Source organism: Vanessa tameamea, chromosome 6, assembly GCF_037043105.1.
Source record: "Vanessa tameamea isolate UH-Manoa-2023 chromosome 6, ilVanTame1 primary haplotype, whole genome shotgun sequence".
Lineage (NCBI taxonomy): Eukaryota > Metazoa > Arthropoda > Insecta > Lepidoptera > Nymphalidae > Vanessa > Vanessa tameamea.
In genome coordinates, this window is record NC_087314.1 from 7,229,753 (window position 1) to 7,243,981 (window position 14,229).

Genomic DNA, 14,229 nt, shown 5'->3' on the forward strand with positions numbered 1-14,229 from the left:
TGAAAATCTTGTTCCGTTGTTTTAAACGATCTTAAATAGAAATAAGTAAATCATTATTTTTATATTTACAGCTTACGATCATGCGTATCTTACAAATACAAACAAACGGATATTCTTATCTTTCGCAGTAAGCGAACGTTTCTCTTACCGGGTCGGGTTTTCTGTTAGCTCTACCGACTGCCTACCTCTACGTTTCCGTGCGTAAACTTATAAACAACGTCTCGCCGCGTCTCCGCCATGCTCGTCCACTTTTGTGTTTAAACATGTGCTTAAACATAGTGACATGAAACGTGTTCGATAATTATTGGAAGGATCAATAACGCTACGCCAACTATTCGTGGTTAGCAAACAATCATGTTTTACGATTGTCGTCTCTCGGACTTGACTTGACGTTTCTATTTGAATCTTAAACTCAGTTTACTTTAAATACGCTTTCAAGAGTTTCAAGTCAAATGTTTACTCCGAGAACTTATGTACTTACTAACATTTTCAAGTGAACATGATTTTACTAATATTCAACACGGTAAATTTACAAAATAATAGATAAAGCTCGTTATTATTAACGGAATTCGAAAGCTATTTTTATGAAGATATTTTTAAATTCAATGAATAAATTTATTTATTTTATTTAAAAGATCTGAAATAATGAAGCCAGAATATTATTCAAATTTTTAAATGGAAATGTGTCTATATATTCACCATCACTTGATTTTTTTATAATTTAATTTTTTTTTAAGTAAAAGATAAATATTTCTTTTTAATTTTAAAATGGTTATTTAGATAGAAATTTTATTTTAAATTTATTTTAACTACAAAGCAAATATATCGAACAATGTCTATTATATATTTTACGTTAAATATTATGTTAATGATGGTTTATTGAGTCTAGGCGGTGTATACAATAGCTCCTTCCGCAGTTTGCTCATCATAAAAATAGGATATTGCTAAAAATTCTTCGTGGGCGGCATTATGCAAATTATTCTACCTGTAACCCTAGCAGTGTCCAACGCAAATACACCTTGTCCTGACTGTCTCTGGTTTGCTTAGGTTTATGACCCGTGTGTAAAATATGATTAGTTCCATGCTTTATAAAGGTGCCGAACAAGTCGTTCTAATAGACCAGCGGAGAAAACTAAAATTGTTATCTTTGTTGGTAAACACAAAATTAAAACACATTTTTGACTTATTTTGAAAAAATCTAAAAAACATGATAACTCAAAAATGGATCACTTTTGCATTATGCATATGGGGGTTTAAATTATCGCAAATAATCACCCCTATCACCTCCTAACGGAAATACGTCGAATTACCAATAACCCTGTATATACATATTATTATATAAACACAGCTCGCACAAGCCAACCGCGAGCTGTGTGTGCATGTGCTGTTCTTATATTATTAAGAGGTATCATTTGTTTGATTATTTCTGACCTCAAACAAAAACTACTAATCCGATTATCGTGTAACGTTGATATGGTAACTTATAGTTCTACCCTATGATGTTTATATGTGTTTAAGCAAAGCCAGAAAAACCTGGCGTGACTTTAACGTACAACCGTATGGCCTTGCGCTACCAACCAAAGGGTTTGAGATGCTACGCTTCCTCCGCTACACCAGTTACTACAATAGCTCATTGTTTTACTATCATTATTTCACACACACACTGCTGACATTGCTCACACAATTTTACTATTATTTACTAATCGTAAAAGTCAACTGAAGCAATACAAAGTATTTCTTATTAGCTGTAATAGAACATAGGTCCATGACCCATCCAGACGACACAAAAGAGCAAGACAATGTTTAAAATAACTTATAAGAAAAATCTTTATTGCCAGGTTGCGAAAGCGCGTATCGGTTTCTTGGTTGTTTATATATTTTTATATAACTTTCAAAGTACTTACAGAACTTCATTCGTGCAGAATTAGGATGGATAGTTAATATACTTGAAACTTGAATGTAACAAGTTTATAGCATATGTAATTGTGCCAATATTATTTTTTTCAAATTAAATCGTAATGTAATTAGTGGATATTTTCTTCAAAAGACGTATTTTTTTATCACGTTTGTGCAACGATTTCTTGAAAACAATATAAATCATCCGAATGAAATAAACTATTATATAAGTATTATCTCAAGATACCGTTTTCATTCAAATCAAAATATACTTTATTCAAGTAGGCTTTTACAGGCATTTTTTTACAAGCACATTGACTTAAAAACACACTGCTTTTCTGAAAATCGGAAATCAACACGTTTACAACTTGCAAGGTCGTCCGGTTCATTAGTTTATTTTATTGACAGCAAGTTCGATTGCAGTTCTTTTATGAAAATCTGTTCAGTAGCGTCTTAGTCATACAGTAATGAAGCTCTTTACCTTACCACTCGATGAATTACATTCTTCTACTTCCTGATTACTTAATTTAGTTTAATTCACATGACCCGCGTTCCCATTCTATTAATTTTAACAGTTTTCTGTGTTTAATTTACACCAGTAATTTCAAACATCATTATTATAATGTATATATTTTTGTAGAGACGTTTAAAATTGTCAACAAATAGAACTTGCGTTGATAAATTTCTGTAGCATTCCAGTCCTGTGAGAATTTATGATCTTATGATTATTTGTTCAGGTTTTGCGAAATATGAGCGAGGAAGGAGCGGTCTAACAACTGGTATGCTGAAAGTTCAAATAATTATATCATTGTAAGGTCGAATTTTCATATTCTTAATTTGTGTTTATAATTTCGCGCTCGATGGTCAATGAAAACTGCGTGAGAAAACCTGTATGTAACTGATGTAAATGTGCCATTGCTCTTTATATATATATATATATACTTTAGTTGCAAATACAGAAATATTAAAAAAAAAATTACATAAATGGATTAACAATTTAAGTATATAAAAGGATAATTTTGTTGTTTCAAGACGCATATGTTACCCTTACCGACGGCCGTCGTATTTTATTTATATTTTAAACAAAATGACAATTGCTATATTTTTTGTCCTCACATTTTAAGAAATTACGTTCTAGCGTGTATCTAAGCTAGTTGAGCGCAAAATATTTTGTCAATATCCAATATCCTAATTATATAGCCACAATGCCACAACTTTTACTCGTGCTTGTGAGGGTTCCGTTCCAATTCAGAACACAGTCCAATTGTATAACGGTTTTGAAATTTCCTTTAAAATTCCTAATAGAAGAATAAGGGTAGAAAACTTTTTCCTTGTCACTTATTATTCATATTAATCGATATCATCGCCTCATGTAAATTGATTGAATAATCTATTTTTAATAAACTCTAATGTTTATGTAATAAAAAGAAAAATAGTAAAAAGTAGGGCACTAATACTTTAAGCGGCGTTAATTCACTGAAGTATTGCTTTCAGAAAAGCCATCATACCTTTGCATATAAAAACAAAAAATAGTCTGCAACAAATCAAAGTAAAAACTTAAAATATGTACAATATGTAATCATGTTTATTTTAGGAATATATCTGTCGCATCATCTCGATATCATCACTAGCTAACACCTCATAGGACGCGTAGCTATAACGTTACTATTAATCAAATAAATAAATGAAGATAAAATTTCTCAAATCTCTCAATATGAACACTGTAATATGACGATTCAAAAGTGCTTTTATGAACCTCCTTGACTAAAAAATATATTTATTTTTACTATGTGTTTATTTACGAGTTCAGTGATACTTAGTCTTATTTTTTATTATTGTTAAACATTTGGGGTAAAGTTATATACTGAAATGAAACAGTAGATAAATATTAATGCGTATAATTTCTTTTATTAACATTGGAAAAAAAAATAAACTGTTTAAGTGAAAATTTGCATAATTGAATCGAGACTTCGCACACTACTCTTAAACGTTTCCAATCAGTAACAACCTGCCTTAAAGAGAAGAGCACAACACAACATTCTAAACATAACATACATTTTGCTTACAACATTTCAGAGTAGTGTAACAAAACCCTAACATATTAATCAAATAGATTATAACCTTTAATCTTCTACAACCCTTTATTCACGTTCGAATTTATACAGTCTATAACATTAAACCCACTGCCTCATACCATGAAGCCCGAATTTAATTTCTAACGGTTAATCAGCAATAACTTGGAATATGATTACACTATGAAATTATCGGTATCTCCGAAAAAAACTTCACTACGTACCCTAACCGACCCAAGTTTAATAGGTTATCGTCTATTTCAGTACTAATATCGAGTTTAATAGCTTCGTAACATACGTCTAAATTTTATGCGTCATTCATTAATCTCGCATAATATTTTAAAATCACGGATCTATTAAACTTCAATTGTGTTTTGAAATAGAACAATACGTAATCGGTTTAAGGAACGTGTCAAGTCTTAAAAGGCAGTGAGTGATGTGCACAGTACATATATTTTTAAGGACGCAAGAGCTTGTGAGCGATATAACACTTGCCTGTAGGCTGCATGCGATCGCGATCAAATAATAACTACGATATTTTTTAAGCCGTTTTAAACTGACTTTAAGTGGCCAGCAGCGAGGACTTATGTAGTAACAATAGATTTTTGATAATTTAATCATCAAATTATCTTTAATATCGACAACCATATTAATCATATCAAATAGTTCTAAATCGCATTATATGTGAAAGAAGCTTGTATAGAGTCTCAAATAATATGCTCGCCTTTATAATATTATTCGTTTTTTTTTTACAAATGGCAGCATTAAGATCGTCACGAATTGTTCCAGTTAATTTGTCATCGATTTGATTTATTTGTAATAAGCATATTTTTTATGGAATTTGATAATTAGTCAATCAATAGAGTATTACTTAAAACCTAACTCAATTATTTTGAATAATTTATTGTTATGCGCGTAGACAGTTAGTAGACACACCGACTTCTTTGTAACCGTGTAAATAGTTGGTTAACAGACGTTAAAATAAATATCAATATGTAAATACATAATCCCATTTAAAAAAATTAAATACAGCAAATATAGTGACAATATAACAGAAACTGTGTACATAAATAGTCGAGCTCGGCAATAAAAATAAAATATACCAATTAAATCAAATAAAACATCAGCTCCTTATCGATAACACACGTCTATAAACCTTCCAATACTCCAAAATAAAGGCTAAACGCCTTCGACGCAAAACGAACAAATCTGTTTTATTTATAATATATTTTAGTATCACTATCTTCACAATTCCTTCACTAGCGGTGCTCTACCCGTCCCTCCTCGGGCATGCGACTCGATACGATGAGACTGCCAAGCTAATATACTTTGTTTCGTTGCATGTATACGTGAACGGTTTAACGAAAATGTAACTCGAAGCCAACTAGGTCTCGGGAATAGCGACAAATGTGTTAAGACAGACACTCGCCGAATCTCTTCGTCCAGGCGGCGGCCCCGCTAGTCCCGCGACGAGGTGTCCATGGGGCTGGCGGGCTGCATGGAGGGCGAGGGCGGCGCGGGCGGCGCGGGCGGCGCGGGCGCGGGCGCGGCGGGCGGCTCGAGCGGCGCGCGGGGAGGCAGCAGCGCGCCGCCCGGCACCGCCGGCTTCACGAACCGCTCGCTCGCCCGTCTCGCCTGTCGGTGTGATCAAACGAGTTTTAACATCTCTATTTCTCACAGTATCAGTTTAACTGTAACTACACTTAACACATAGGTGACATTGTAAATTAATCTTAATTGAAACCGAAATGATAAAACCACATCTTTGATAAGGATTCTCTACTCGCGAAGATGACCGGAGAGTACGAGTTGTAAGTGTGTGACGTACCTGCGAGTTAAAGTGCATCGCGGGGCGAGACAGCGGCAGGCCGGGCGCGGGCAGCAGCGGTGACGCGTACGGCGACAGCGGCCGCGACCCGCCCGGGGACGACACGCTGCGCGACCGCGCCTGCGCGCACAGAACAAATAATGTGTGGCCGATTCGACTGCTACAGACGATTTACACATTTGTTTCAAATCATATAGTATACACTTAGTTGTGTTACCAGCGCTCAATATTGACCATATTGCATAAGAAAAGATTTTGTCCGATTTCACTTAGTTCCGCAACTGAACACTCGCTTACGTACGTATTTTAATCTTTTTCTAACTGGTATGGTGGACTTATGGTTCTTTCCTTTCCTTCGCGCACTGTATGCATATACATGTAGATAAGTACCTACTGGTATGTAACTAAAAAGGTTTACGCAGTTTGAAAACGTCATTGCTTTCATTCTGTAACAATGTTCGATATGTCGCAAGATAATTCTATGCGATTTTATATCATTTAGATACCAATTTTAAATGTTACTAAGTTACTCTGACAAAGAAAAAGGAGATTTTAAATCAACGATGACAACACGGAATAAACTTTGCGGTTGTAGTTGCAGTTATAGTAAAGTCACGATCCTTACATTTACAATCCTGCAAAGTTATCCATGTTCAAAAAAATTCGAGAAAAAAAGTCAAGATATTTATTGACCGACCGAATAGACTGAGTTCCAATGTATCAATAAATCCAAATATATAACGGAAAGTTGACATAAAAATATTCACAATATTTGTCCGTTCACTAAATAATTAGAGATGAAATCTTTGGGAAGCCGAAAGATCATTATTAGTATTATTTAATAAGAAATTTATATTATTACGGTATTTCGATGCTGAAAAATAACTGCACCTTTATAAGAGACCAATAAAAATATTTACAAAGTCAGGTATGGCAGAGGATGGTTTCACTCAAGCCCACCAAGTTGAACAGATATAAAAATATGCGTATACGTGCGTCGCTCTCCATGAAGACGCGAGTATCGTTTGTTATGCGAACGGGAAAGTCTCGAGAAAACCAAAAAGCTCACTGCGTAGACATCGGCATCAATAAGTTGAGCCTTCTTGTTAAGGCTTGGAACGCACGATATCCTTCGAGCGGCAACAGTTACACCCCCTTCGAGCGTACTCGAAATGAATGAATGAAGCTATCACTGAAGTGCTCTAGCGACATGGCACGAGGAACGATACGCGCACAAAAGCGTCGTCGGAGCTATGAGACAAAAGCAACGAGTCACCTTCCGCCTTAGATAGGTCATGGCCGGCCATTGTTGTTTTGAAGAATACCTGAGTAAAATCGGACGCGAAGCGACGATGTGTTACCAGGGTGGCACGGACCCGAAAACCACCCAGCATACTATTGAAGCTTGCCCCGATTGGAACGGGGAGAGGCAGTTCCTGGTCCGTCAGTTCGGACAAGTTCAAGGACACGGACCATAGCCTCCTTCTGTGGGACCATTATGGTACTGAAGCAGACGATGAAGTGGGAACAAGAAAATGCCAATCCCGCTTGACGGAGACGAAAAAGGCGCCGCCTTGGTTCACACACAGCCCCTATGACCAGAGTGAAAAAAATTGTGTGCGACTCGTAAGGGGCCATGGACGCAAGAGATAGGGGCAACGAGTGTCCTGTTTCGTGTTGACGGCGTCCAGTATCATCTTGCACAGCCGTACGCACTAGTGAGGAGTGCGGGAGGAGCAAAATTACCTTCACCTTCTAAGGAGAGCTCCGCAGTTGATTTAGTGGGTAAGAATCTCACATAACCCGGCTCCGCCCAGAAACCCGAATTCCTTCGAGAAGAGATTAATAAAAACGACAGAGCTAATAATTTTATATCTTTCATTACGTAGTTTGAGAGCAATTATCAAAATTATGACGATCGGTCAGTTCAAGCAAATGAAGATTTATTTTTCGTTCCCGTAGACGTTCTTGATAGACCCATTGATAACTACTTCTATGCAAATTTTTCAACAACAGGCACTACAAGTGATAGCTATGCCCGTTGCACAGAGTTAAAAACTCCAAAATTGGTAAAGGCAGACAAATAGAAATAAGATTGTGTGAAAATGTGACACAAAATGTCATTTGATTCATATCTATTACATATTTGTATTTGTTACTATTTTTATTCAGCGTTTTCTGACATACAAGTTTGCAGCTTGAGCAGCTCTTAGAAAATGCTACCAGAGGTTAATGTACATTATCACTAAGAGTTAAAGCTTATGGTGGTGATGTGAACTTGATGCATGTGACGTGTTATCCAGTGGCGATAAGTGATTGCTTTTGATGGAGTCATGTTAGATATCAAGCATGTTCGCGATTGTAACGGGGACCATTATGTGCAAATTCTGGACCTATGTATGTTGTGTGTCCAAAGGAAGCAATATTTGTTTTATATGTCTGACAGCGACTGCTTTTGTACGGATATTTGATATCAAGTGCGACGAGGATTATAACGGAGAACGTAATAGGCGAAATTCATGTGTAGGAGATGCGATGAGCGATTTTTGTCTAATACATTTATTAAGTGATACAAATGTCCGATACCTCGAGCTCCTTTATACGTAGTTAATTTTAAACTTCTTATAAATAGCAAAATAAAAATATTCTTTATTAAGTAGGCTTGGCTGGGCTCGGCTTGGCTCGGCTTGGCTCGGCAAGGTATTGAATTAAATATAAACCTACGACCGATTCAGAATGTACATTCTACCGAGAAAAACCGTCGAGAAACTGATTAGTTCATCTTTACACCAGTTTACAAGAGTTAATTACGTTAATTAAATACAATCAAATTGAATTTATTTATCCTGCATTAAAATTAACGGCTACAAACGTTAAAAATTCACCGATATAGCTTTTTAATGTCAATAATACTTTCGCTTGCAATTATTTGAGTGCTCGCTTAGTATCGCAAATCATACTCAACTGCTTTAAAATGTACTTGTTTAATAATAACTAGAATCTGTACTCACACTCAAAGCCTCATTAAACTGTCTCTCCTCCTCCATCTCTAGTGAAGATTCGCTTTCAGAAAGATGTCTGCACAACGCTTCACGACGTTCCACCTGTTACACAAACAATAAGTTGGTCAGAATATATTTTGGTCTGACCACACTTTTCGACTTTTCATTTGACTTTCTTTTGGTATGTTTCCAAAAAAAACGCGAGAATTTTCTTTTTATATTTTTTGCAATTATTCAGAAAGATCCTAACAACTGTACTGCTCTAAGGACATAAGCTTTACTTAGCACCAACGCTTCTTGACGGCAGTAATTTCCTTTGTCATTATTTCCCAAAGCCAATTTAAGAGATGTGCATTTATATAAAAAACAGTTGAATCAAAATTTATTGACAACTTAGTTCATAATATTATTATGTATTGAATGAAACTGATTAATAATATGCAAAACATAAGATTGGTTTACAAATGCATGTCCATCTTTTCTATCGTATGTTTGTGTATGAAATTTAATTGTATTGTATGTTATCATAAAAAACACACGCGCAAACAGAAACCCCTCTTAATTCCGATCAATACCAAAACTATCGAAGATATTAAAAAATATTTTTAACCAGTGCATCAGAAATTAAACAACTAACTGTTTCTCTACAAAAATATCTACCTCCTGTTGCAACTTTCTGTGCAAGCGAATATTTTCTTCTCTGATATGTTTCTCTTCTAACACAAAACGTTGCATTTTCTCTTTATTTTCGTTTTGCGAAACCGCCAATTGATTCCTGAACATAAATAACAAATAAGTCTCTCTCCCATTAATCTAGTTTATAATTAAATATATTTCATGTTACCTTAATTTAACAACTTCTGACCTCAATGTTTGGATGTGATTACTTAAGTTAGATGCAGTATCACCATTACTGATGTCCCTGGCAAACACAACATAATCAATCATGGTCTGTTAATTTATTTTGGATTAAATTCACATAAATAATAAGTTAAATTCATAACAAAACATATATTCGATTGCAAAAATATATTTGATAGTAAGTAGTCACCACTGCGCATACAAAAGTCCCTGTAAGAAATAATAACCATTCCTAACATAACCAATGTACCTGCAACCTTGGGACCTAAGACGTTATATCCCTAGTGCCTGTAGCTACACTGGCTCCTCACTCACCATTCCAACTGGAACACAACAATACTATGTATTGTTATTTGGCGGTAGTAGGTATTGTTATGTGACGAGTGGGAATAGCTACCCATCTTTGTCCTAGGTAGGGCTTTGATAATGCCCGTCTGGGTAGACATGAACACCAAGCACCAATTAAAAGCTGTCTAGTTTTAACCGTCTGTCAAAAGCTAGAGTAATACATAGATTTGACAATCAATATGAAATTGCATAAATAAAGTAGATAAAAGAAAACTCATAAAATTTTGTAAATTATAAAGTGAAAAAAGTCACCTAGGGCTGGCTGGGTCAGAAACGGGTTGGTCCAATCTAATCTGCAGGGACCGTTTTTCAGCTTCTAGTTTATCCATTCTCTTCCAAAGCCTATTCACCAAAGCCTCCTGCTCTTGTTCTAATGTGTTTTCTAATTCCACCTGTATTTTAAAATTAGTTTGCTGTATGTTATTTCTATAGTTAAACAAAATACATCATAATTATACATTTCAAGTGTAGTGAACATACCTTCTCTCTACGAAGTCTTTCTAAATTAGTTTGCTTTGCAAGAGTCTCTGCTTCTAGTTTTTCTATTTTCCGCATTAATTTATTTACCAGGCACTCCTGTTCCTGCTCTAATGTCTGCTCCAGGCGGCATTTTTCTTGGCGTAACTGTTGTAAACATTTCATGATTAGGGTTTAATTAAGGAATATAATTCTTTGTACTATTGATATTCAATAAATAAATAAAAAAATATACAACCACCAGAGTAATTTATTTGAGTATAATATATATATATATATATATATAATGCAGAAATGCATGAATTATTGCTAAACCTAACACCTGTATTATTGTACGTTTCTAAAAAGGTTGAGAATAAAGATTAAAATTCTATAAAAAGTGAAACTAAAGAAAACTACTCATATTCTAGAACATACAGATTCATATTTTCGAATTCTCAAAATCAAAATAAACTTTATTCAAGTAGACTTTTACAAGCACCTTTGAAACATCATTTAAGAAACTACAGTAAGTGAAGCTACCACCGGTTCAGAATACGATTCTACCGAGGAGAACCAGTAAATTACTCAGTAATAACTCTTTTTCGACATTTAAAAATACAAAGTCATGTTAGTTAAATACAATTATATATGTATGTATTATATCCTGACTGGAAGTCAACAAATATTAGCTCCACGCTTTTTTATCATCTATATAATCTTGTATTGAATTATATAATATGCCTTCTTTACCAATGTATTTTTTACAAATGATTTGAATTTATGAAACGGCAAAGTTAAAAATGTCTGCAGAATTTTAGTATAGAAATGGATACCTTTCCCCAAGATTCTATAACTATTCAAATTTTTACAAATACTCAATGTTTACAAATGCTCAATTGTCACACTAGATGTAACTCTAAAACCATTCATATAACATGATTATGAAATGTAATTGTTTCCAAATAAAAATAAGGTATTAAATCATAAAATAACTGATAATTAATAATTACTAATAATTATTATAATAAAATGTTTAAAAAAATTTAAATCTTACTTGATTCAATTTTCGGGAGAGGTCATTAGTTAGACATTCCTCTTCCCTTTCATAATGATGTGCAAGTGTTTCCTTTTCCTTTTTTAGAGCTTGAATTTTTTTCAGCAATGTATTAGAAATATATTCTTCTTCCTGTTCTGCTTTTGCTTGCTATAATTTGAAACATATTCCTTTAAATTTAATGTAAAAAGAAAATATAAGCAAAACTGCAAAAAAAATAATAGATTACAATGAAGCCAATTTTTTATAATATTCTAGTTATTGTTATTAGGTCCATTTAATCAATCGCCTTCTCAAAATAAACTTTAAAAAGTAGTAAATTCTCACAATTGACACTGAAGCTTGGCGCAAAGCACGATTTTCCTCTTGTAGAGCCTTTACTCTCAGCTTATAAGTGTCAAGCTCCACTTTTAATACTCTGTAAGAGATAAATAAATTTAAAATTAATAAAAAATATATTTTTAATATCAGAGCTAAAATCTTGATTAAAGTTACTAAAGTTATTGATTATTTTTAAGCTAGTAATTGACGGCAATTGCTGTTTATATGTCACACAAACACTCATTATTATATCCCATGAATTTATCATTACCGTTTGGGATTTAAATCTGCATATAAATAAACTCAGCCGAAACACACAATCACACATTTGAAAGTTTTAGAGTATTATTTAACATAATCTAAAAATATTTCTTTATCATTACACTGCTTTATATTATACTTAGTTGTGTACCTAATGGGAAATCCCAACTAAAACATTGGACCAACTGAAATAATTGGTAACTAAATAACAGTTATCATTTAATATTATTACTATGGCCTAAATTTTGAATTCAAAATTTGTAATTTCAGCAATGATGATCATCTATACAAGCAATCTCTTTTTCAGATACTGTTTTTAATGCTTAATGCTTGGTGGTGTAATAAATAATATATGTCTTTAAACTGGCTTTAATTTTTCAACACTGATTTCCATGTTTCTAAAATCAGAAATTATATGTTTTTTATCTTATTTTTGTGACTATGTAAATATTTTCTCCTATAAGTAGGATTTTTTTTATCCACATTGTCAGGTGTTAAATAACTTTTTATATGCACATAAAACTTTTTACCATATCAAGAAACAATATTTAAATTATACATTTATAATTTACAATGTAATGAATAGCACAAATTTGTTCCAATTTTTATAAATTATATCACTATGGTACAGTACATTGTGAACACATTTTGCTTAAGTCTTAAAAGTATTAGGAATTGGCAATGTGGAACATTGAAAAATGTATGAAACATTAGCAAGTTTTTATGATTTTTATTTCTTCAAATTATTAATCTTTATTCAATAATATGTAATATTTATTTAAAATAATAAATAAAGCTCTAAATACGACACATGCGTTAGCTGTATAAATGGATATAGAAATTAGTAATAAACCTATTGGAATATATCTATAATTGAAATTATTTTTAGCGTAGCGAAAGTTATTTTTTCGATTTATATTTAATATTAATAATGAACACCTGTTTTGTTGTTGCAGTGATTCAATCCTTTTCTGTAATTGATCTCGGGAAACAGTACTCGGAGGCAGCATTGCTCCGCCATCGAGAGAACTCGAATCACTTTCCGAAGCAGAATCCCCCATTTTGTTTCCTAAAAATGTATCTTTTCTAATCGAATGAAATTAAACCAATAATAATTATAAAAAAAGAACGTTAAATACCTGGAGAAATCACGGAATCATCCATTTGCACAAATTGTAAGGGTGAGGACAGCTACAAAATGTCATCAAATAATTTGAAGAAAAGAAAATTTACGGTTTGTATAAATTTCATGAAAACTGCAATGCTACAACTATTAATACAATATATATTTCTGAATCTTACATGAAAAATAAAAATAATGTAACAGATATGCAAAGAAACATCAAATCTCGAATTTAAAAACGTCTCAGAAATTCGCATTCGCAATCATTCTTTACCCCAGAAAGTCAGACAGTAAGTCACAGATAACAGACAAAATGGAATTAAATTCACAACAGATTATGATAGAACGTATGACAGTAGTCAGTATGTTAATTATTTTGAATATATTGTGCTCTGCATAACAGCACTGTTAAAAAAATTATATTAGATGAAAACCTTACATGATTATTTGGAATTTTTAAAAATGAATATTTTGTACCTCTAGGACCTAGTTCAACGAATTTAATATTCCAACTCGGTCAAATCGTTTCCGAACAATCGATGAACTACATTTTTTAAAAGTTGTGTCATTAATGTTACGTTTTCTCTTTTGCGAAGTTGGTTAATATAATGTTTTCGTATCTCCCAACTCCCAGGGAGATACGAGAACATTATATCCGCCACATGCAATTGTCTTTTATATTATTGATATCTAATCAATAAATTCAATCATAGTTGATGTTCTCTAACAAAAAGTTGGTAGTCATGAAATTAACTTAGTTAAATAAATATATGTACTTTATGAAAATGTATAATATAAAATCCACACCCAACTGACCCAATACACAATTAGAATCTAGATTATATTTTGTATATTTTAGTTTTTACGTAATTGTGTTAAAAGGTTTTAAATTTTCATGTAACTTTGCTCGCTTTGTCTTTTCACGCAACCAGGTCGAATGTAAAATTATTAAATAACCTACGGACAAATGGAATAAATATATATTTTTAACATTATTTAAAGTT

At 33.1% G+C, this 14,229-nt stretch overlaps 1 protein-coding gene across 2 annotated transcripts; it reads right to left on the minus strand.

The window, feature by feature from the left end:
• Positions 1–3,778: 3,778 nt before the first annotated feature.
• Positions 3,779–13,554, minus strand: LOC113393577 (coiled-coil domain-containing protein 6-like). 2 transcript variants are annotated; one of them, XM_026630551.2, is made up of 11 exons: positions 13,242–13,554; positions 13,042–13,171; positions 11,848–11,938; positions 11,521–11,670; positions 10,488–10,631; positions 10,260–10,399; positions 9,643–9,711; positions 9,459–9,573; positions 8,808–8,900; positions 5,797–5,916; positions 3,779–5,603 (listed from the first exon to the last, which is right to left on the minus strand). In XM_026630551.2, exons 1-11 carry the CDS (start codon positions 13,264–13,266, stop codon positions 5,427–5,429), a joined length of 1,254 nt encoding a protein of 417 aa, XP_026486336.1. In that variant the 5' UTR covers positions 13,267–13,554; the 3' UTR covers positions 3,779–5,426. The 2 variants fall into 2 exon arrangements, with proteins under 2 accessions (XP_026486336.1, XP_026486335.1); XM_026630550.2 differs by having other exon boundaries at positions 9,643–9,720; positions 13,242–13,550.
• Positions 13,555–14,229: the final 675 nt, after the last annotated feature.